Source organism: Mus musculus, chromosome X (assembly GCF_000001635.26).
Source record: "Mus musculus strain C57BL/6J chromosome X, GRCm38.p6 C57BL/6J".
NCBI lineage: Eukaryota > Metazoa > Chordata > Mammalia > Rodentia > Muridae > Mus > Mus musculus.
The window spans coordinates 26,520,166-26,546,198 of NC_000086.7; the positions used below are offsets into that span (position 1 = coordinate 26,520,166).

Consider the following 26,033-nt stretch of genomic DNA (forward strand, 5'->3'; position numbering starts at 1 on the left):
AGATAGAATATTAAAAGATGTAAGGGAGAAATGTCAAGTAACATATAATGTCAGGCCTATCAGAATTATTTCTTCTTTTAAATTAGGTATTTTCTTCATTTACATTTCAAATGCTATCCCCAAAATCCCCTAGACCCTACCCCTACTCCCCTACCCACCTACTCCCACTTCTTGGCCCTGGCGGTCCCCCATACTGAAACATATAAACTTTGCAAGATGTTGAATCTGCCTGAATAAATAAAATACTAATACTAAAAAAAAGAATGAATCTAAAATCAAACTTCTATATGTTTGCTGAACATGAAAATAGAAGGCATTCTTGATTACTTATGTTTGAAGACACATGTGAAGCATTCTTAAGCATTAGCTAAAGTTATGTGTCATTTATCTGAAGGCCAAGCACAATGAAATGATGTTTTGATGACTTGATGAGAATACAAAAATCCATGTCTCAAACTAATATTTATAAATTTTGTCATTTGCATTTAATGTGTTAGTGCTATGAAATATAACATGGCAAGGGAGTACCTTTGGTGGGCTCATGCAAGGTGTGCCCCTGAGAATTATACCATGCAACAGACCTGGTATAAAATGGATTTATTGGGGGAGGGGAGAAGAGTGAGGAACTGCGAAAGGATAGAGGCAGACAGACAGAAGAAGCAAAGTCATTAGGTCAGAAAAAGTAGGGCAGAGAACAGATAGAGGGGAAGCTGAGAACAAAAACAGAGACAGAGAGCTCAGAAACAAGAACAATGGGAATAGAGAGAAGGGGCTGGGCCTGGAACAGTGAGATGGGGCTAATCAGTTCTTTTATCCTGCCTCACAGTTAGCAGTTTAGTTTGTTTCAAGAAACAAATATACTTTCTGTCAATGAATTTTGTAAGTGAACAGGAAATATTTTCATCTCTCGGAGCTGACAGTGTTAATTTTATAGTGTTTATAGGAGATTTTTTGGGACTATTTTCTTAAGAACAGTGTAAGCCAGGTATGTTGTCACATACCTGTATAGCACCTACAGGGAAGGCTGAACCTAAACATTCTAGACCTTACTAGACATACAAAACATACTAAGTGCCTATCTCAAAAATAAAATAAATGAAATAAAACCAAACCAAAGTGCCTTCTATATTTGTATCTTGTACCTTCTTGAACTAATAAGATAATGAATCAAAAATAAATTTCAATAATCTTTATGAATAAAAATATTTAAAAATGTTAAGAAGGTTAAAAAAATCATTACAGGGAGGGGAGAGGGTTCCTGGGTGGGAAAGCAGACAAGGAGAAGAGGAGAGGAACATGATCAGGTATTGTGGGGGTGGGGAAAAGGACTGAAGCACTGAGGACCAGCAAAAAGAATGGAAACAGGCATCTTTGATATGTAGGAGGTTAGAAAACCCTCTAGAATGTACAACAGACCTGGGAGGTGAGAGAATCTCAGGACTCAAAGGGAGGGACCTTAGATGAAATGCCCTGCAGTGGGGAAAGGGAACGTGTAGAGTCCTCCTCCAGAGGAGAGACAGGACATCAAGTGGAAAGATGGGGTTGCCATCCCACAGTCAAAAGCTCTAACCCAGAATTGTTTCTGTCTGAAAGAACTACAGGGAAAAAATGGAGAAAAGCCTAAGGAAAAGGAGATCCAGTGACAGGCCCAAATTGGGATCCAGCTCAAGGAGAGGCATCAAGGCCTGACACTATTACTGATGCTATGGTGTGATCACAAAAATGGGCCTATCATGACTGCCCTCTTAAAGACCGAACCAGCAGGTGAAAAAGTCAGTTGCAGAAATTTACATGCAACCAATGGACAGAAGCTGAGAACCCCTGTGGTTGAATTAGGGAAAAGCTAGAAGAAGCTGAGGAAGAGGAGTTGAAGGAGGAGGACCAACAGTCTCAAATAACCTGGAACTCCCAGGATCTCTCAGACACTGAGCCACCAACCAGGCAGCATACACCAGCTGATATGAAGCCCCCAACACATATACAGCAGAGGACTGCCAGGTCTGGACTCAGTTAGAGAAGCTGCATTTAACTCTCAAGAGACTTGAGGCCACAGGGAGTAGGGAGGTCTGGTGGGGTGGGGGTAGGATGGTGGGGACATCCTCTTAGAGATGGGGAGTGGGGGTGTGGGAGCATGAGGCAAGGAGGTATGGGATGTGGAACAATCAGAGTGTGGACAAGGAGGGGGATAAAGTCTGGACTTTAAAAAAAGATTAAGGAATAAATTTTAAATAATTCACTACATTAGTGTGTGGAAGTTCGGTACAAAGGACTATTTGCCACTCACTTATTCATTTAGATTTTGTTTGGAAGTTAATATAAAGAGGCTCTTACACTTAAACAAGAAAATGATTAAAGATGTTTAAAAATAAAGGAGTTCTATTTTGACTCTAAAGGTATACCTCCTAGTTAACTTTGTAATCACTTCACGGGGATTAACTTCATTCTTAGAATCATCAGAATTACAAGGATTAAAGAGCCTTTCAAACTCTGTTTCATAGGAGACAAAAATGTTAGTGAATTTTTTATTTGGTTACAAATGTACCAGCAAGTGAGAAATATGAATGCTTCATTAGTCTGAAGATGGGAAAGGAGAAGAGTACTTCAGAGTATGCTTCATAATGTCTCTTCACCATCAACATCAAAAAGCATATCGTAGTTGTTGGTCTCCATGTTCATCAAACCCTAAAACAGAACAGCACTTCTTACTAAACAAACTCCCAAGGATACAAATATGGAAGATTCGGTGCAAATGATGTATATATGTGCTATATTTAGTTAAGCAGGATAATTATAGTGTTAATAAACTATGAGGTACATCTGAGGTCAAATTCCCAATTTATCATTTCATGTCTTGAATAATTCCTACAAAGTCATTAGGATTTTATAGATAATATCAGTCACTTCAGTAAGAAATAATTCAAAATAACAAGTAGTTAAACTTTTTGATTCCGAAAACATATTTAGTTTCCTAAAGACATTTTATGGACCATGTGCAACATACCTCCATGGACTTCTCATGCATGTCTTCAATTGCTTCCAGGGTCTGACTCTGACTACATTCGAACAGTTTTAATGCTTGTTGTTCTTTTTGATAATTGTTCTACAAATGTAAAATGAAAACATTACTGTAACAATTCTGTTCATTTTTGTTGTTACTGCCATGCAGCATGAATGCTAGGCTAACAACCAACCACTTAATGTATTTCCAATACTAAAATGTTTACGTGAGCAAAAATAATTCCATATGAAAGGTAAAAGGAATAGTTTTCCAAGTGATTTAACATTTTAACAACTATTATGACTAAATATACTTATATTTTTAAGTGACATGAAATACAATTATACTACCAATTGTGGGTTAATAAAACTTTTTTTTATGAGAAAGTGTTTGCTATGCTGCAGAGACTGGCCTTAGCCTCTCAAGTTCTTAAGTTTATAGGCATGCACCATGTAAACATGAACTTGGTAAAATCCTAGCCCTGGAAGCTTAACTCTAGCTAGTGTTAATGCTTTTACCATATGGTGGCCTCCTTTTTCTAACCAGCAGAAGTAATCCCAGAAGGTGGTTCACTACCTCATCTCTGTATCTAGCCCCCACATAAGGTGTATGTGCCATGTCATCTACTTTCTCTTCCTTTCTTAAGGATGCCTTATACTTATTCTTTACTAAGTCCAACATCTTCACTTTTCTCAACTATTGTCAAGAGTTTCAGCATTTGTAACTGTTATTTTAAATTTATGACTTTAGCTGGTCCTCAGTGTAATGCCTATAAAACTAACTTTTATAAAGTTTGAGTTAGAATGATCACAAGATCATGAATAGTCTTGATCACTTAAAGATACCCTGCCTCAAAATAAAGTGTAAAAAGATGTCTGGGGACAAAGTTTAGTGGTAGATTTGTTTTCTCTAGGTTCCAATCTCAAGTAACACATGGAAGTAATAATATAAATTTCTCTTTGTATTCTTCATGTTGGCAGACAACCATGGTAATTTGCATTTAAAAAAATTAAGACAAGCCCTTTATACCTTTTCTCCTTGGGCTACTACATTCCTATTTTGTCCTTTATTCACTGTGATCAGTTTTGTACCTCACATTTCCACTCAAATCATCCTGATTAAGTACAATGACCTCCACTTTGTGAAGTTTCCCTTTAAAAATGTACACGTGCATACATATGGAGACAAAGGATTAATATTGGGTGTCTTCTTTGGTTGCATCCCACTGTTTGGGAGACAGGGTCTCAATGAACCTAGAGCTCATCCATTAGGCTACAACTGGTGGCTAGGAAGCTCTGGGAATCTTCTTATCTCTGAACTAAATCTGAGTTTGGTGGTTCTAAAATGCTCACCACCACACCAACTTTTATTGTTGTGGTGGTTTGTTTTTAGTTTTGCTAGTTTGTTTTGTTGTTGGTGTTGTTGTTGGTGGAGTGCGTGCATGCTTACTCAGGGAATATAATCTCGAGTCTCCATGCCTACAGTGAGAAAGATTACCAAATAAACCATCTTCTAGCCCTGCAAATCTATTTTATTTGGCCCATTAGCAGCATATGACACAGTTAGTGAACTTTTCTTCCTTAAATGTTTTCCTTCACTCATGGTAGTTTTCTTTGTACCAATTGTTCTCTTCCCTTACTGGTTCCCTCTCACCCCCCACCCCCACCTCATGCAGAATTACAAATATTGAAGAACTCTGGGAGTCTGTCTTTAGACTCGTCATTTACATGGATGATCACTCCCCCTTGAAATTTCATCCAGGGTTCAAGGTTTAAAAATTGCCTTCAATTGGAGTATTTATTTACTTTTTATCTTTAGTCCCTATCTCTTTCCAGAATTGACTCATAATGGCGGCTTCCTCAATGCCTTCCCAGGCAGGAATGGATCTCCTGTTCATTTCAAATTGAATACTTCTCAAACTATTAACCAATCAAATAAAAAATAGTTAATATGGTCATCATCTCAGATCTTACTTGGAAACTATGTGATGACTACAGTCATTGGTACAGTAATGGAGAGATGATCTAAAATAGTTTGGTGATATTCTTCCACAGGAATATTCTGCCAGGGCTGTTGAGAAAGGTTGTTTCCATCCACTGTTGTTACTAAATTTGTACTACGTTTAGGATTGTAAGAACTGATTTGCCAGTTTGAGTTGGCTTTCGAATATTAACAAGAGAGTCCAGATGACACCAGTAAGTAAGCTTTCTCTCTCCTTTCAACTGTACCTGAGGCTGACATAGTGTGCTTCCTTTTGTAGAAACTAGTAATCCTCTCTTCATCTTTCAGCAAATGTCTGCCTCTTGAAAATTTATAATCTGGTCTACCAGAAAATACCTAGTGGTTTTCATTGATATACTATGTGATCATACTTCTCTGCTTTACAATTCAGTAGGACTAGAACAGAACCAAGGATAAATAGATAATGAAACTTAATTTAGTTTCATGTGCCCAACACAAGGCTAGTTTCTCCATTCCTACTTGATACTTAGTTATACTAGGTTAATTATAAAGTTAGTTATGATACTAACCACTGATTTTTCTTGTTCTTCATTGAATTTCTGTATATCCATATCAAACTTCTGCTCACACAATTTGTTGTTGATCTTCTTTCTGTAAAGCACAGTAATAAAAGCAGTCACATTTCATACCAATATGAAAAAGAACACTCAAAACAAATTAAATTGACCATTTCATACTATAAAAAGAAAAACAGCAGTAAAATATTATCTAATGGGAAATCATTATAGTTTTTTTTCCCTGAAAGATTATCAGAGAAGTCTTCTTTTATGTTTTAGCTTTTCAAAAATTAAAGAAGTTTTAATACATATATATCATATTTTAGAAAATTAATTGTATTTCGAAGTATTTTTTCATTATTTTCTATCAAATATAACATCTAATTTATTTTCCTATATTGATTCAGTTAAGACTTAGTGCAAAACATAAGTCAATTAAAATATACAAATTGTCTGCATATGTAATTGATTTTTCCATATTGTTAAACATAAAAAACAACAAATTACATTTCTAAGATTTTGTGCAAGACTTCTGTGTTTCCACAATGAATGTAAATCAAATTTTAAAATCTCATTAACAGGTACTTAAAGTAGAAAATAAAAATTTTCACAGATTTCTAAGAATTAGATTTAGTTTCCTTGAAGGCATGAAGTTATAGGGTTAACTGCTTAGACAAAATCAAAGACACACATTTTTACTAAAAGCTCAGTAATGGATTTTTTTTTAAACTTCAGCCACATATAATTTTTTAAATGATACAATTATGACCCTACCAAACTAACAACTCTACCTCTCCCATTTGTTCGTTTGCCAAAGTCATTCTAATTTCTGGTTGCTTTTTTTTTTTTTTTTTTGAAAGAATCTTTGATATAAGTTTCCATGTGTTTTCTCTTTATGTGACTCCAGGTCCAAGGTTTCTGAAATAATCATCTTATATCTATGGGCAACAGGCACATATGTGGTGCACATATATACCTGTAAGCAAAACACTAACACTAATACACAAATATGTCTGAAAAATAGGTATTAAGAGCATTGTTTCTTAAGCCATGTAAGACGTTTTGGGTCTATGATCCTAGTCTAGGAAGCTTAGCAGGAGATTTCCAGTGTAAAGGACAACATAGGTTACATAGGAAAATTCCACCCAGCCTGACATACATAGTGAGACTATATATCAAAGACAAATTATTGTCCTCTAAGAAAGCTCATGCAACATTCAATTACATATAATTTAAAATAGATTCTTTGGGATCTGAGTTTCATTCCCTCACTGGTTAGTAAATTTGTCTTTCACTTTCAGTTACATAATTCATTTTATAAAAATCAGTGAGGGGATTGGTGAGATGATTCATCAGTTAAGAGCACTGGTTCCCTTCCAGAGATATGAGAATGGATTCCCAGCATCCACAAGGTTGCTCACAACCTATAACTCCAGTTCCAGGGAATTCAATGCCTTCATCTGGCCTCCTCAGGTACAAGACATACAAGCTGTGTACATACACACAATCAAGCAAAACAAACATACCCATAAAATAAAATTAAAAAAAATAAGTAATAAGGGTTATATTAAAGAATTCATTTTTCCATTGTGTCATATAAAGAAAAGCACAGAGGAGTTTTAGAAAAGAAACTGACTTAATATAAAATTAATACAGGGTAAACAAAAAACTGTTGCATGTACAGAATTTTGTATACATATCACTTAGTTTTGAATACATGGAATGTAGAAAAGTTTACATCATTTTTTTTTTCCTCTAAAAATCCCTTCAGTGCAGTTACGAAGATGCCTCAGTAATAAATAGGGTTTACTGTGAAAGGAGGAGGTTCGCAAGTTTGATTCTAGTACCCATTTAGAAAACTAACCATGGATGGTTGCTTCTACAATAGCAGCACTGTGGTAGGCAGAGTGAGAATTGCTAGGAGTTGCTGGCTGCTTATCTAGCTGCATGTTCAGTGAAAGAGCAGGTCTTAAGGGAATAAGGTGGAAAGAAATAGAGCAAAACCCAACATCCTCCTCTGCCCTCCACATGTGTATATATGCACCACAGACACAAACATACGAAAAAATAAAAATTAATTTTAATTAATGTCACACCTGTTGAAAAAGCACCATTTTCACTTCTGTACCAAAGGCAAAAATAAGTCCATGATGCTAAATCAAAAATATTTGCAAGAGTCCGTGTCATGAGTAGATCTTGGGTGCTGACCTAGTCCCACAATACCCAGAGTAAGCTCAAATCCCAGGTGCTCTAACACTACCAGGATCACAGGAATGGCCCCAACATCAGGAGTAACTGAGTCCCTAAGGATCCAGGGACACAGGAACTCCTGCCTTTCCAGTGGCATGGATTCCTTCTGGTCTGAAACTGCACCTGGATCAGACCTGGGGTACTGGCTCTGCACCCACTCTTAAAACACCCAGAGGGAGCACGACTCCCAGGTATTCTGAAATGCCCAAGATCACAGGATCACAGAGGAAGCTCAACTCCCAGGAGATCAGACACACCCAGGAACACTGGAGTTCTGACAAAAGAGCACAGGAGAGGGTACAACATCTTTCCCAACACCCTGTGTATCTGGGACCCCCACAAGAACCAGGGAAACAAAATCATCCTCCCGGCCAGAAGCACAGGTTCCTTGCAGTATGCAACTGTGTCTAGAGAAAACCTAGGGCTCTGGCACCCCACCAAATCTTGCAACACCAAGAAAACGTTTAACCCCCAGGAGCTCTGACACAGCAGGATCTCAGGAGATTGGTCACACCAGGATTTCAAATTCCAAGAGGCAGCATGACTTCCAGGAGCTCAGACACACCCAAAATATCAGGATCCCAGGATCCCAGGATCTCAGAGACAGCTGGACTCCTATGAGTTCTGACACAACTAGGATTACAGGAGGGACAGGCTCCAGACAGAGACAGCAAGGGAAGGTAGCACCAAAAAAAAAAATGAGATGGCATGAGGTAAGTGCAAGAATATAAGCAATAGCAACCAAGACTAGTCGGCATCATCATAACCCAGTTTGGCCACCAGAGCAAGTCTTGAATACCTCCAACATATTGGAAAAGAAAGATTCAGATTCAAAATCACATCTCATGATGATGATAGAGGTCTTTAAGAACAAAAATAGTTCCATTAAAGAAATACAGGAAAAGAGCTAGAAGCCCTTAAAGAGGAAACACAAAAATCCCTTAAAGAGTTAAAGAAAACACAATCAAACAGGTGAAGGAATTGAACAAATACCATCTAGATCTAAAAATGGAAATACAGAATAAAAACTCACAAAGAGAGTTGAACCTGGAGAAAGAAAACCAAGGAGACATAGATGCAAGCATCTCCAACAGAATACAAGAGATAGAATAGAGAATCTCAGGTACAGAAGATACCATAGAAAACATTGACACAACAGTGAAAGAAAATGCAAAATGCAAAAATCTCCTAAACCTAAACATCCAGGAAATCCAGGACACAATGAGAAGACAAAACCTAAGTAAAATAGGTATAGAAGAGAGAGAAGATTCCCAAGTCAAAGGGCCAGCAAATATCTTCAACAAAATTATAGAAAAAAACTTCCCAAACCTAAAGAAAGATGCACATGAACATACAAGAAGCCTACAGAACTCCAAATAAACTGGACCAGAAAAGAAATTCCTGCCGACACATAATAATCAGAACAACAAATGCACTAAAGATAAAATATTAAAAGCAGTAAGGGAAAAAAGTCAAATAACATAAAAAGGCACACCTGTTAGAAATACACCAGACTTCTCACCAGAGACTATAAAAGCCAGAAGATTCTGGACAGATGTTATATAGAACCTGAGAGAACACAAATGCCAGCCCAGGCTACTATACCCAGCAAAACTCTCAATTACCATAGATGGAGAAACCAAAGTATTCCATGATAAAACAAAATTCACACAATATCTTTCCACGAATCCAAACCTTCAAAAAAATCGATGGAAAACTACAACACAAGGAGGAAAACACTACACCATACAAAAATCAAGAAAGAAATCTTCTTTCAACAAACCCCAAAGAAGATAGCAATATAAACATAATTCCACCTGAAACAACAAAAGTAACAGGAAACAACCAACAGTCACTGGTCTTTAATATTTCTTAGTAGTAATGGATTCAATTCCCCAATAAAAGACATAGAGTAATAGACTGGATATATAAACAGAACCCAGGATTTTGCTGCATACAGGAAACCCTCCTTAGTGACAAAGACAGACACCACCTCAGAGGAAAAGTCTGGAAAAAACTTTGCAAGCAAATATTTCCAGGAAACAAGATGGAATAGCCATTATACTATGGAATAAAATCAACTTAACAACCAAAAGGTTTTTGTTATTGTTTTTTTTTTTTTTGTTATTATTTTTTTGTTTTTGTTTTTGTTTTTTAAAGATAAGGACTGTCACTATACTTGTCAAAGGGTGAATCAACAAAGATGAACTCACAATTCTGAACATCTATGCTCCAAATGCAAGGGCAACCAAATTCATAAATGAAACTTTACTAAAGCTCAAAGTATATATTGTACCCTACATAATAATAGTGGGAAACTTTAACACCCCACTCTCAGCAACGGACAGATCCTGGAAACAGTAACAAAACAGAGACAATGTGAAACTAACAGAAGTTATGAAATAAATGGATTTAACAGATATCTATATCTATAGATATCATAGAACATTTTATCATAAAACAAAAGAATGTGCATTCTTCTCAACACCTCATGATGCCTTCTCCAATACTGACCATATAATGGGTCACAAAACAGGCTTCAACAGATATAAAATATTTAAATAATCCCATACATCCTATCAAGTCACCACGGACTAAGGCTCTCTTCAATAATAATATAAATAAGCCAGGCATGGAGGCACATACCTTTAATCCCAGCATTCGGGACACAGAGGCAGGTGGATTTCTGAGTTCTAGGCCAGCCTTTTCTACAAAGTGAGTTCCAGGACAGCCAGGGATACACAGAAAAACCCTGTCTTAACCCCGCAAATAATAATAATAATAATAATAACAACAACAACAACAACAATAATGATATAAATAATACAAAACCCATATATATACACGTGGTAGTTGAACAACAGTCTAATCAACGATAACTCGGTCATGGAAGAAATTAAAGACTTTTAGAGTTTAATGAAAATGAAGCTACAACATATCCAAACTTATGGGACACAATGAAAGCATTCCTAAGAGAAAAACTAATAGCTCTGAGTGCCTCCAAAAAAGAAACTGGAGAGAACATACACTAGCAGCCTGGCAGCACAGTTAAAAGCTCTAGAACAAAAGGAAGCAAATTCACCCAAGAGGAGTAGAAGGCAGGAAATAATCAAACTCAGGGCTGAAATCAAAGAAGTGGAAACAAAAAGAACTATACAAAGAATCAACCAAACCAAGAGCTGGTTCTTTGAAAAAATCAACAAAATAGATAAACCCTTAGCCAGACTAAAGAGAGCGCACAGAGTCAGTATCCAAATTAACAAAACCAGAAATGAAAAGAGAGACATAACAACAGAAACTTAGGAAACCCCCCCAAAAAAAAAATTATCAGATCCTACTATAAGAGCCTATACTTAACAAAACTGGAAAATTTGGATGAAATGGACAACTGTCTAGACAGATATCAGGTACCAATTTAAATCAGGATCAAATAGACCCTGTAAACACTCCTATAACCCCTAAAGAAATAGAAGCAGTCATTAATAGGCTCCCAACCCCCTCACAAAAAATAAAAGCCCAGGATCAGATGGGTTTAGTACAGAATTCTATCAGACCTTCAAGGAAGACCTAATACCAATACTCTTCAAACTTTTATGCAAAATCAAAAGAGAAGGAACACTATTCAATTTTCTATGAAGCCACAATTACACTTATACCCAAAACATACAAAGACCCAAATGAAGAAAGGGAACTTGAGACCAGTTTCACTTATGAATATTGATGCAAAAATACTCAATAAATTTCTGGTAAACCCAATCCAAGAACACGTTAATATGATCATCCTTCATGATCAAGTGTTCTTCATCCCAGGGATACAGGGATGGTTCAATATATGGAAATCCATCAGCGTAATCCACTATGTAAACAATCTTGAGGAAAAAAAAAACAGTATTATCTCATTAGATGCTGAGAAATCATTTGCAAAAATTCAACAACCCTTCATGATAAAATTCTTGGAAAGATCAAGAAGTCAAGGCCTATACCTAAACATAGTAAAAGCAATATACAGCAAACCAGTATCCAACATCAAAATAAATGGAGAGAAACTTGATGCAATCCCACTAATATCAGACAAGACAAGACCACTCTCTTCCTACCTATTCACAGTAGTATATAATATAGTAGTATTTTATAGTACTAGAAGTTCTATCCATAGCAACTATATAACAAAAAGAGGTCAAAGGGATAAAAATTGGAAAGGAAGAATTCAAAATATCACTATTTGCAGATGATATGATAGTATATGTAACTGACCCCCAAAATTCCAACAGAGAACTCCTAAACCTGATAAACAAATTCAGCAAAGTGGTTGGATATAAAATTAATTCAAGCAAATCAGTAGCTTTCCTCTACTCAAAGGATAAACAGGCTGAAAAAGAAACTTTGGATACAACACCCTTCACAATACTCACAAATTATAATACCTTGGTGTGACTCGAACCAAGCAAGCAAAAGATCTGTATGACAAGAACTTCAAGTCTCTAAAGAAAGAAATTGAAAATCTCAAAAGATGGAAAGATCTCCCATGCTCATAGATTGGCACAATTAATTTAGTAAAAATGGCCATCTTGCCAAAAGCAATCAACAGATTCAATGCAATCTCCATCAAAATTCAAACTCAATTCTTCATAGAGATAGAAAGAGCAATTTGAAAAATCATTTGGAATAACAGAAATCCAGTATATCAAAAAAATATTCTCAACAATAAAAGAACTTCAGGGGGAATCATTCCCGAACTCAAGCTGTATTATTGAGAAATAATGATAAAAATGTATGGTAATGGTACAAATACAATTACTTCATGAAATTCACAGGCAAATGGATGGATCTAAAATATATAATCCTGTGTGAGGTAACCCAATCCCAATAGAACAAACATGGTATGCACTCACTGATAAGTGGATATTAGTCTAAAAGTTCAGAATACCCAAAATATAATCCACAGACCACGTGAAGCTCAAGAAGAAGGAAGACAAAAGTGTGGGTGTTTCAGTCCTTCTTAGAATGGGGAACAAAATAATCCTGGGAGGAAACATAGAGACAAAGTACAGAGCAGAGACTGAAGGAATGACCATCTAGAGTCTGCCCAAACTGTGTATCCATCCCATATGCAGACACCAAACCCAGTCACGATTGTGGATGCCAACAAGTGCTTGCTGACAGGAGCCTAATATGACTTCCTCCTGAGAGGCTCTGTCAGAGCTTGGCAAGAACAGAGGTTGATGCTCACAGCCAACCATCAGACTGATCATAGGGTTCCCAGTGGAGGAGTTAGAGGAAGGACTGAAGGATTTGAAGGGGTTTGCAACCTTATAGGAAGAACAACAATATGAACGAACCAGACCTCCCAGAGCACCCAGGGACTAAGCCATCAACAGAAGAGGGGGGGTCCCATGGCTCCAGTGCATATATAGAAGAGGATGGCCTTGTCAGACATCAGTGGGAGGAGAGGTGCTTGGTCCTGTGAAGGTTCAATGCTCCAGTGTAGGCAAATGCCCGGGTGGGGAAGTGGGAGTGAGTGGGAGCACATAGAAGCACAGGGAGGGGTAATGGAATAGGGAGTTTCTGGGGTGAAACCAGGAAAGGGCTATTATTTGAAATGAAAATAAAGATAATATCGAATAATAAATAAATTAAAATAAAATAAACATATTCACAAAATACTACATATAAATAGGAATAGGTCATTAAGATGTCATATAGTATATTAATCAATATTTCCTAATATATAAATTATGTTAATACTATATAGTTTTAAACAAATTATATATCCAAAAATGTACCTTCAAAATTTCCCAGTATATTTTGTACTGGAGATCTGTGAAGTAATTAAAGCTTTAAAAAGTAAGGATGCTGGAGATACAGTTTGATGGCTCAGCTTTTGTCCTTCAAGCAGGACGATGAGAGTTTGACCCACAACATTACAGCCTCCAAGAAAACCATTCAAATTAAGTATTAATCTTATAGAAATATTGTTTATAGTATATATCATACTCCAATTATTAATATAGATTACTTGCTATACAATCAATTAAACTTTTCTGGAAGTACTTACACTAAGAAGGAAATAATAAGTTTGAACATATTACCGTGTATCTCCAACTACTACTTCAGGATTTGCATTCCCATCATCATGAGTTACTGGATTCTGTACTGGGTTCATAATAAAACAAGATATTAAAACAATTATGTTATTTTGCAAATTTTAATGAAATACTTTGTGATCATTCAGGCATAGTGCCAACATTAGGTTTTAAAGCAGATCTATTATTTGTCTAGAAGTTAAACAAAATCAAGTAATGTCTAATTGTCATCTAAAAATGTTTTAAGCTATTTATTTATATGTTGTGATTAAAGACAAGAGATACAATATGTGATTCTTGATCTCCTTTACAAGCCTAAGAAGAACAACTGAGAAAAAAGGAAGTGTAACATCAATGCCCATCATTAAATATCTGGTACCTTCCATAAGGTCCAATTCAGAAGCATTCCTAACTTGCTGTTCACCACTTAACAAATTCCAGTTTTCCATTGGTGTCTCTACAGAACGTGCAAAACGCTGCCATTCCACTGAGAAACTTACGTTTTCTGATTTAAAATAAAAAAAAAAAAGAAAATTTCTCAAGCCATTTGAATAAAAAAAAAATCACTTAAACTAATAAAATTGAAATTTAAAATAACATTAAGGAATGATTTTTACAAAAACAGCACTTCATAATTGCATGAAGGGTTTAAAGATAAAACCATATTTCTATTACCCTCTGATTTAATACTAAAGACTTTAGTATTTAAACATGGAACACAATATAATATGTACACATTTTAAAAAAGAATTATTTAAGTTGAATAAAGTATCTTGGTCTTCCTTACTATAAAAGAATAAGAGTTTGTTATTTTTTAGTTTAAAACTCTCTCTCTCTCTCTCTCTCTCTCTCTCTCTCTCTCTCTCTCTCTCTTACACACACACACACACACACACACACACACACACACACACACACACACTCTGATGGCTTTAACTGTGACTTCAAGTGGGTTTATATCTAAACATAGGAAAAATCTGCATGTTGGTCCCATTCCTGCAAGGTTTTTGATGAGTTAGAGCAAATGTGTCTGCATCTCAATCTCCAAATAAAATCATAGTTGCTATTATCACAACCAAGCTCCTCAATCTTTTTCATCAAAATACAAATCTAAATTATAAAGTTCTGTCTGGCTGGACATATATTTCACTGCTACAGCAAGAAGCTCTGGGTTCAATCTTCAACTATGAAAAAACCCCACAAATTTTAAAAATAAAAAATAAAACAAGCATGTTTCCTCAGGCCCCAGTACATTTGTAAGGCTGAGGACTTCAGTTTCAAGGCCAGTTCAAGCTGCACATGAGGTTTCAGACACTCCTGAGATACAGAGTTAGAGCTTACTTTCCTAAACCAAAACAACACATAAATAAACACAGCCTGGCCTGAAGTATGTCTGAAGTCCCAGCACTTCAGAGGCTGAGAGGAGCCTCGGGATTTTGAGGCCGTTTGGATCCTATATATACAAATTTCGACAATCTGGCCTTTCAACACCAGGTAGAAGAAAATGAAGACTCGTCTTCAGTTTGTTTTTAATGAATTTCTGTCGGGTAGCAGCAGCACAGAAAAGGTTCTAGTCTGTTTCTGCCACTAACTGACCTCCAGTTTACTCACACTTCACATCCCCAGGCGCAAGGAAGACTTTCGGGGTCTCCAATTCCCTGGCCTTCCTGCTTTCTGCTAGATGCTAGGCTGTTCAAACTCCTGCCCTTAGTGAAGTTCTCCGTTTTTCACCGCAGATGTCTAAGTGGGTAAAGTTGATTGTGAACCCAGCAGCAGTGCTATCCGGAGTCCAGGGAGGGTCACCTCCTCTCCTTACACTGGAAGTAACACCTCCGCCCTGCCACCTTCACCCCACCCGGACCCCCACCTGAACCATTATTAACCATCTTTTAACAGGTCACTGACTACCTCCACAGAGACTTCCCCCTACCATGCTTCCTCAAGAAACTTCCCTTCCTCAAGAACTCAGCTTCGTGGCCACCACAAAGCATACTGGGTAACAGGGTTTGGGCAGCTGTAAAACAATCTCAGCCAAGCCCCTTGCTGACTGGCCGTGTTTGCACATGCTTACAAAAGTGAGAGAGGCTCTATCAGTCATCTGTCATCCAAGCAGCAAAAAAGAGGTAGTATTTTAGCTGCCACTACTACCCAGAAGCTTTCCATTTTCCAAGTTTGCAATACTAACTTGAAAGTTAAAATAAAATGAACCCCAAAGAAGACTCTTCTACTTTGTTTCAGTTGAAGGGGCTGTTATGTGTATTTCGGATTTGTTTTATTTATTAAACTAACGTGGTTTTGCATGTTTGTATTTGTTCAACATGCATGTCTGGTGCTCATAGAAACTAGAATAGGATGCCAATTCCCCTGGATCTAGAATTACAAATGGTTGTGAGCCATTATATGGGTCCTAGGAACTAAACCTTGGTTTTCGAGCAACAAGTGGTCTTAATTTGAAAGCTATCTTTCCATCCCTGTCCTGTGTGTGTTTTAAGGTATGCTGGATCATTTCTCGCGATAGATGTTTATTTTTAATATACAGTGGAGATTATAGAAATATGACACTTTCCTAATATTGTCTATTTCCAGAAAAAGAAAAAAAATATAATTTTAAAGGATTCTGTAAATCATAAAAAGAGGTTCAGCAAAAATGATGTGTATACATTTCAGTATATGTGTGCAGAAGAAGGCTGTATTCTCAATCATATTCCAACTTACATTTTTTGTTTGTTTTTCCAGACAGGGTTTCTCTGTATAGCCCTGGTTGTCCAAGAACTCAACCTATAGACCAGGGTTGCCTCAAACATAGAAATCCCCCTGCTTCTGCCTCCCAAACGCTGGGATTAAAGGCATGCGCCACCACTGCCTGATCCAACTTAAATCTTCAGAGACAGGGTCTCTCTGAATCTGCAGCTCACCAACGTCACTAGCCTGGCTAGCCAGCTAGCTATCTCTACCTACTCAGGACTGGACTGCAGCCTGCATTTTTAAAGTGGATTCTAGGTCCCCACCTTAAGTCCATATATTTTCAAGGAAAGCACTTTACCAAGTGAGCCATAATTCTAGCCCCTCTGCAAGATTTGTTATGTTGCTGTAGCCACTGTCTTTTTTTTTTTTTGGGGGGGGGGGTGTATTTCTCTAATCATGCCTAAATTTAGGTTTCTAAAATGCTTAATGCTGGTTTTGTTAGTTTCCTTATAATAGCCAATTGCATTTCTTGCTCACTTTACAGTTAATTGGGCAAACTGGAAAAACTAACATTTCATTTGCGAGGCTTATTGCTGTGTTTTGTTTGTTTGGTAGGTGTTTTGTTAATTTCATGTGTTGGTGGGTTTTGTTTTGTTTTGTTTTTTTTTTTTTTCACCACTGAAGATGAAACTCATAGCTTTTACATGGTGCTGTACCACTGAGGTACACCTTCAGCTAATCTTTGTTTCTGAATGTTGGGTGAGTAGTCATCTGTACGTGTTTTAAAGAAAACTACAATTACTGTATAACCTAAAATTATGCTCCTATGCTATAGGGTTTATAGAGATCTGGTGCCCTCTTCTGTCCTCTTCAAGCAACAGGCAAATATCTCCAAAAACTCCTACCTCCAGATTTATCCAACATACTGTCTTGTTCATCTCTGTGAAGAAAGGACAATAAAATTTTAAAGTCAGAAATATAGTGGACTGGTAGAGCATTTGCCTAGCACACACAAAACTTTACACAGGAACTTCTTTTAATTATTTAGAATAAATATATAATGTTTGGTTTGGAACAAATGTCATATGCATATAAAATACATGGCAGACAACCAAAGTGAACCTGAATTATTTACTTTTAACAATTCATACATTTACACCACACAGTAGTTTATTCATAACTCTCCCACACTTGCTGAGACCCTTCTTCTTCCCAGATGGTCCCCCTCTTATTTTTATTATGTTTCTCCTTTTGTTTGTGTGTATATCTGGGAAGATCCCATGCAGGTGGGTATATTGTCCTAGTTGCTATGTGTTTGTGATGACAAGGACTTAAGGACCCCAAGCTGGGCTTGAACTCAATATATAGCTGCATCTGACCATGAATTGTTGATTTTCCTGAATCTACTCCTCCAGTGAAGGGATCACAAACACTACTTTTGAAGTACTCTATTGAACTGGGAAAAATTGAAAATATTACCTTATATCTTCATCTGCTTCTACGTGAGGCGGCATATTCTCATGTTTGCCAAATGCTGGCCTCTTTACTATATTGACAATAGAAAATGGAAACATTTGAAAGTATATATATAAGTAATAGTTAATAAAGTATTTTCAATTTGCATTTCTCTGGAAAAACTGCCCACGTGAGTTTTTCAAACAGCTTTTATAAATGAAATAATTACATCAAGGATATTGAGGATACAAGGAGAAAACAAAACTTAAGGATAATAGGTATAGATGAGAAGTAAGATTTCAGACCTAAAGGGCCAGTGAATATCTTCAACAAAATAATAGAAGAAAACTTCCCTAACCTAAAGAAAGAGATGCCCATGAACATAAAAGAAGCCTACAGATCCCCAAATACTTTAGACCACAAAAGACATTCCTGCATTCACATAATAATCAAAACACCAGATGCACACAAAAAAGAGAATATTAAAAGCAGTAAGGGAAAACAGTTCAAGTAACATATAAAGGCAGACCTATCAGAATTTCACCTAACTTCTCCCCAGAGACTATGAAAGCCAGATGATCCAGGACAGTTGTCATACAGAACCTAAGAGAGCACAAATGCCAGCCAAGGCTACTATACACAGTAACACTCTTTTACCATAGATGGCGAAACCAAGGTATTCTATGACAAAACCAAAATTACACAATATCTTCCAACAAATCCAGCCCTTCAAAGGATAATGAAGGGAAAACACCAAAATAAGGAGGGAAATTACATTCTAGAAAAAGCAAGAAAGTAATCTTGCAGCAAACCCAAAAGAAGATGGCCACATGAACAAAATTCCATCTCTAAAAACAAATATAACAGGAACCAAAAACGACTTTTCCTTAATATCTCTTAATATCAGTGGACTCAAATACACAATAAAAAGACATAGACTAAAAGACTTAATGTGTAAGCATGACCCAGCATTTTGTTTCATAAAAGAAACAAACCTCACAGACAAAGACAGATATTACCTCAGAGTAAAAGGCTAGAAAACAATTTCCAAGCAGATGGTCACATGAAATAGGCTGGAGTAGGCATTCTAATATCAAATAAAATTGACTTTCAACCCAAAGTCATCAAAAAAGACAAGGAGGAACACTTCATATTCATCAAAATTAAATTTACCAAGAGGAACTCCCAATTCTGAACATCTATGCTCCAAATGCAAGGGCAGCCTCATTCATAAAAGAAACTTTAGTAAACCTCAAAATACCCATTGCACTGCACACTATAATAGTGGAAGACTTCAACACCCCTCTCTCATCAATGGACACAACCTGGAAACAAAAACTAAAAACAGACACAGTGAAACCAGCAGGATTTATGAAACAAATGGATTTAGTTGATATCTATAGAACACTGTATCCTAAATCAAAAGGATATCCCTTCTTCTCAGTACCTCATGAGGCCTTCTCCAAAACTGACCATATAATCAGTCACAAAACATGCCTCAACAGATATAAAAATATTGAAATAATCCCATGCATCCTATCAGATCACCACAGACTAATGCTGATCTTCAATAATAATATAAATAATAGAAAATCCACATATATGTGGAAGGTGAACAACAACCTACTCAATGATAACTTGGTCAAGGAAGGAATAAAGAAGGAAATTAAAGAATTTTTAGAGTTTAATGAAAATGAAGCTACAACATAACCAGACATATGGTACACAATGAAAACAGTAATAAGAGAAAAATTCACAGCTCTGAATGCCTCTAAAAAGAAACAGGATAGAGGATGAAGGAGCAGCTTGACAGCACAGCTAAAAGCTCTAGAACAAAAGGAAGCAAATTCTCCCAAGAGGAATAGAAGGCAGGAAACAATCAAACTCAGGACTGAAATAAACCAAGTGGAAACAAAGGAACTATACAAAGAATCAACCAAACCAGGAGCTGGTTGTTTGAGAAAATCAACATGATAGGTAAACCCTTAGCCAGACTCACTAAAGGGCACAGGGACATCATCCTAATTAACAAAACCAGAAATGAAAAGGGAGACATAACAACAGAAACTTAGGAAATCCAAAAAATCATCAGATCCTACTACAAAAACCTATACTCAACAAAACTGGAAAATCTGGATGAAATAGACACTTTTCTAGACAGATATCAGGTACCAAATATAATTCAGGTTCAGATAAACCCTAGAAATACTCCCATAACACCTAAAGAAATAGAAGCAGTCACTAATAGTCTCCCAAACAAAAAAGCCCGGGATCTGATGGGTTTAGTACAGAATTCTATCAGATCTTCATGAAGACCTAATACCAATACTCTTTAAACCATTATGAAAAATCTAAAGAAAAGGAACATTATTCAATTTGTTCTATGAAGCCAGAATTACAATTATACTCAAACCATACAAAGACCCAATGAAGAAAGGAAATTTCAGACCAATTTCCCTTATGAAAATTGATGCAAAAATATTCAATAATAGCCTTGAAAACTGAATCCAAGAATACATAAAAATGATCATCCATCATGATCAAGTACACTTGATCCCTGTGATGAGGGATGGTTTAATATACATAAATCCATCATCTTAATACACTATAGAAACAAACTCAAAGACAAAAATCACATGATCATTTCATTAGATGCTGAGAAAACATTTGACAAAATTCAGCACCCATTCATAGTAAAAGTCCAGGATAGATCAAGAATTCAAAGCCCATACCTAAACAAAATTAAAACAATAGACAGCAAACCAGTAGCCAACATCAAACTAAATGGTGAGAAACTGGAGGCAATCCCACTAAAATCAGGGACTAAACAAGGCTGCCCACTTTCTCCCTACCTATTCAACATAGTACTTGAAGTCCTAGTCAGAGCAATTAGACAACAAAAAGAGAACAATTGAATACAAATTGGAAAGGAAGAAGGCAAAATATCACTATTTCCAGAAGATATGATAGTATATATAAGTGACCCCAAAATTTACACCAGAAAAATCCTCAATCTGATACACAGCTTCAGTGCAGTAGCTGAATACAAAATTAACTCAAACATAGCAGTGGCCTTTCTCTACAAAAAGAATAAACAGGATGGAAAAGAACTTAGGGAAACAACACCCTTCACAATAGTCACAAATAATATAAAATATGTTGGTGTGACTCTAACTGAGTAAGTGAAAGAAGGATCTGTATGATAAAAATGTCAAGTCTCTGAAGAAAAATCAAAGAAAATCTCAGAAGATGGAAAGATCTCCCATGCTCATGGATTGGCAGGATTAATGTAGTAAAAATGGCTATCTTGCCGAAAGAAATCTACAGATTTAATGCAATCCCCATGAAAATTCCAACACAATTCTTAACTGAGTTAGATAGGGCTATTTGCAAATTCATCTGGAATAAGAACAAAACCTAGGATACAAAAACTATTCTCAACAATAAAAGAATCTCTCCTGGAATCACCGTGCCTGACCTCAAGCTGTACTATACAGCAATTCTGATAAAAACTAGATGGTACAGGTATACTGATAGACAGGTAGATAAATGGAATAGAACTGAAGACACAGAAATGAACCCACACACCTATTGTCACTTGATCATTGACAAAGGAGCAAAAACCATCCAGTGGAAAAAAAGACAACATTTTCAACAAATGGTGCTGGCTCAATTGGCAGTTAGCATGTAGAAGAATGCAAATTGATCTATTTTCATCTCCTTGTACAATGCTCAAGTCTAGGTAGATCAAGGAACTCCACATAAAACCAGAGACACTGAAACTTATAGAGGAGGAAGTGGGGAAGAGCTTCGAAGACATGGGCACCGGGGAAAAATTCCTGAACAGAACAGCAATGGCATGTGCTGTAAGATTAAGAATAGACAAATGTGACCTTATAAAATTGCAAAGCTTCTATAAGTCAAAGGACACTGTCAATAGGACAAAACAGCAACCAATACATGGGAAAAAAATCTTTACCAATCCTAAATCAGATGGGGACTAATATCGAATATATATAAAGAGCTCAAGAATCTGGACTCCACAAAATCAAATAACCTCATTAAAAAATGGGGACAGAGATAAACAAAGAATTCTCAACTAAGGAAAACCGAATGGCTGAGAAGCACCTAAAAAATGTTCATCATCCTTAATTATCAGGGAAGTGCTGTCAAAATATACCTGAGATTCCACCTCATACCAGTCAGAATGGCTCAGATCTAAAACTCAGATGACAGCAGATGCTGGCGAGAATGTGGTGAAATAGGAACACTCCTCCATTGCTGGTGAGATTGCAAGCTGGTAAAACCACTCTGGAAATCAGTCTGGTGTTTCCTCAGAAAATTGGACATAGTTCTACTGGAAGATCCAGCAATACTCCTCCTGGGCATATTCTCAGAAGATATTCCAACTTGTAATAATGACATGCTTCACTATGTTCATAGCATCCTTATTTATAATAGCAAGAAGCTGAAAACAACCCAGATGTCCCTCTTCAGTGGAATGGATACAGAAAATGTTGTACATTTGCATAATAAAATACTACACAGCTATTAAAAACAATGAATTCATGAAATTCTTAGACAAATGGATGGATCTCGATGAAATCTTCCTAAGGGAGATAACCCAATCACAAAAGAACACACATGATATGCATTCACTGATAAGTGGATATTATCCCAGAACCTCAGAATAACCAAGATACAATCTGCAAAACCCATGAAACTCAAGAAGAAGGAAGACCAAAGTGTGGATACGCCATTCCTTCTTAGAATGGAAAAAAAAATGCCCATGGAAGGAGTTATAGAGACAAAGTTTGTAGCTGAGACTGAATGAATCCAGAGACTGCTTCACTCAGGGATCAATCCAATAAATAACCAACAAACCCAGACTTTATGGCAGATGCCAACAAGAGCTTGGGGACAGGAGACTGATATAGCTGTCTCCTGAGAGGATCTGTCAGTGCCTGACAAATACAGAAGTGAATGCTCACAGACATCCATTGTACTGAGCACAGGGTCCCCAATGATGGAGCTAGGGAAAGTACCCAAGGATCATAAGGGGTTTGCAGCCCCATAGGAGGATGAACAATATGAACTAACCAGTACCCCCAGAGTTCCCTGGGACTAAATCACCAATCAAATAAAACAGATGGTGGGACTTATGGCTCCACCTGCATATGTAGGAGAGGATGGCCTAGTATGTCATCAACGGGAGGAGAGACCCTTGGTACTGTAAAGGTCCTATGCCCCAGTAGTAAGGAATGCCTGGGCCAGGAATTGGGGGTGGGTGTGTTGGGGGCAGGGGGAGAGGTGAGAGGAGAGGGGATTTGCAGAGGGGAAATAGAAAAGGGGATAATATTTGAAATGTAAATAAAGAAAATATACAATAGAAAAAAGGAATGAAATAATTTATTTGCAGGTTTTATGAAATAAATTCATGTTTTGCTAACATATAGGAACAACGTTCATGTCTTTTTCTGGGGTAAAATCATAGCAAGTTATCGTTTCTCAACATATTATGTCTACAGTGCCAAGAGTAGGTATATGCACTGCTAAAACTCGGGTATAGGAATATATAGATATAGGTAAAATTAGAAATGAAGTATATGAAAACTTAGAAAAGACTTCTTCCATTGCAGGCGAGTTGGGAAAAGTCTAATGAACTTCAGGACACAATCAATACTGAAGACTGGATACCTTCAGAATGAGCCTGCTCTTCTTCTTCATCTGAATCAAAGTCAAGAAGTAATAAGTAACCATCCTTTGGTATCACCCACAGTTTCTTAATAGACATTTTTATCTTAAGCGCTCAGTTATTTTCTTAATTAAAAAAGAAAAAGAAAAAGAAAAAAAGAAAAAAAAGTAGTTATCTAAATCCAAAGGTATCATGTAAATAGTTAAAAATGTCAAAAAGTCAAATAATTATCTTAGCTCATTGAAATATTATTTCTTTTGTTTTTTAACACTTATATTTTTAATAATTTGTCTTTATCAGATATTTTTGCATATATATTCAATATGGTCACACATGCATATGTGTATGTGTGTGTGTATGTGTATATGTATATGTATTTGTATGTGTATATGTATATGCATATATACACATACACACACACACACACATATATATATATATGCTTCCCCTTACAATTTCCTTCATGTATCCCATTTATCATGTCCCTCTCCCTCCCAACTTTGTTTTAAAATCTTCTTTAACTTACTTATTTTAAATCCTTCTTTAGAACCCAAGTTAACAATCTGTCATTTCTCAGTTTAAAAAAGGAAAAAAACAGGCCAGCCTTTAATACGTGAGTCCTCCCTTTCTCACCGAAAATGATGAGCAAAATGTGTTTGCATTTAAACTTTGAGGCATCTGAATTTTGGTCCTATCTCCCAACGATTCTTTTTAAACAAAACATCAGCAATTCTGATTTTCAGTATATCAGGTTTAAAGTAAATTCATAGTACTATCCAGAAAGATGATGAACATGGTAACTATATATTCATGTCAAGAAGACCCAATGCTCAGTCTACAACAAACACTCACCACCACTACCCACACAGAAAATCCTTATATTGGAGAAATTTGGGATTGGGGGAAGCCGAGGATTTCAAACATCTGAAGATTGTAAGTTAAAGGCCAGCCCAAGCCAGACCAGTCTGAGCTACAAAGGAAGATCCCATCCTACAGAACTAAAACTGAGAGAAAAAGCTGAACTTGGTGGTCCAAGTCTTTAATCCCAATACATGGGCGATTAGACAGGAGGATCCCTGTTCAGACTCCTTCCCAGATTACTTATTAATCTCTTGTAAAGTCTCCTCTTCTTCTTTTCATTCATTCTTCCTACGCCACTCCCCTCTCTAAAGTGTCCATACAGTCTATACCAAAGGAACACACCTTAGAGAAGACAATGAAGAGGGAGGAATCCTCAGTGTGTTTCTAATGGATCCCGGACAGCACACAGGGCAAGCGACAAGTTGGACCCTAAGGCTCCTTACAGCACACAGGACAAGCACCAAGGCTCCTCACTCACAGCCCCATGCTCCCCCGACCCTCAATCCTGCAGCCAGCTCTCTGATCCTATCCCAAGGCCCCATGATTGTGTCCTCCAAGGGTTCATAATCTTCTAAGGCCCTGACCTGTTCAATCCTCTGTCATGAATATGGACCTCCACCATATCAGTTAACAATCAGAAGCCATAGGAAATGGCGATCATGAGGCATTTCCTCACCTAGTGGCCACCTGGGCCTGAAATGGCCCACCCTGTCACACCTCGATTAACTGTCCAACAACCCTGAGCAGAGCCGATTATCACTTACAGGTTATCTCAGAGGTGAACACCTTCACAACTGCACCCTTCCGTGCTCAGCTCCTCAATGGTAAAAAACCATTGTCAGCAGAGATGCCTGGACTGAGGATTCTGAAGACCCTTTGTGATGCAAGCTGGAGAAATCAGGTCTGTGCTGGTTGGCTGAATATATCCTGCTCATGCTTACATGGAGTACCAGGCACCATTGCTTCAAAGGGAGTTTTCAGGAGGTAGGAATGAGCTACTACTGACTTTAAGACAATTTCTAGGTTTATAAGCCCTTACATACTAGAAAAACTTGAACAAACGTGAAACATATGAAACACTGCAAAGGGCACTACTTTATTTCAACTGTAGAGGCTCTTGCATGCAATTTTGGTTTGTATTTATTCATGTGCGTAACATTGAATGTGTGTGGACTCTTTCTGAATGTACATACGCACACCACAAGAGTTTATTCTGTCCTAAGAGATCAGAAGGGAGCATCCAGATCCCCTATATCCCCTGGTACCCTCCTGTCTCCACCTTCCTAGTACTGACCTTGATTATAATATCGTGCTAGACCATTCTGGCGCTCTCTCTCACTTATGCCTCTGTTGCCTACAGAGGCTGGAAGTGTGCACTGATTCTCTGAAACTTTAGTTGTGCATAAATTGTGAGCCACGTTGTGGGTGTTTTGTGCCCGGTCATCTGCATAGAACAGGTGATTTTAACAGATGAGTCATTTTTCCAA

The 26,033-nt window shown here is 37.0% G+C and overlaps 1 protein-coding gene across 1 annotated transcript; it reads right to left on the minus strand.

Annotated features, from left to right (window-relative positions):
- Nucleotides 1–2,491: 2,491 nt before the first annotated feature.
- On the minus strand, nucleotides 2,492–25,400 carry Slx (Sycp3 like X-linked). Its single transcript, NM_001136476.1, has 9 exons — nucleotides 25,264–25,400; nucleotides 23,688–23,810; nucleotides 18,015–18,081; nucleotides 17,441–17,475; nucleotides 14,230–14,355; nucleotides 13,857–13,920; nucleotides 5,530–5,611; nucleotides 3,002–3,100; nucleotides 2,492–2,682 (listed from the first exon to the last, which is right to left on the minus strand). Exons 2-9 carry the CDS (start codon nucleotides 23,782–23,784, stop codon nucleotides 2,614–2,616), a joined length of 639 nt encoding a protein of 212 aa, NP_001129948.1. The 5' UTR covers nucleotides 23,785–23,810; nucleotides 25,264–25,400; the 3' UTR covers nucleotides 2,492–2,613.
- Between the last annotated feature and the right edge of the window lie 633 nt (nucleotides 25,401–26,033).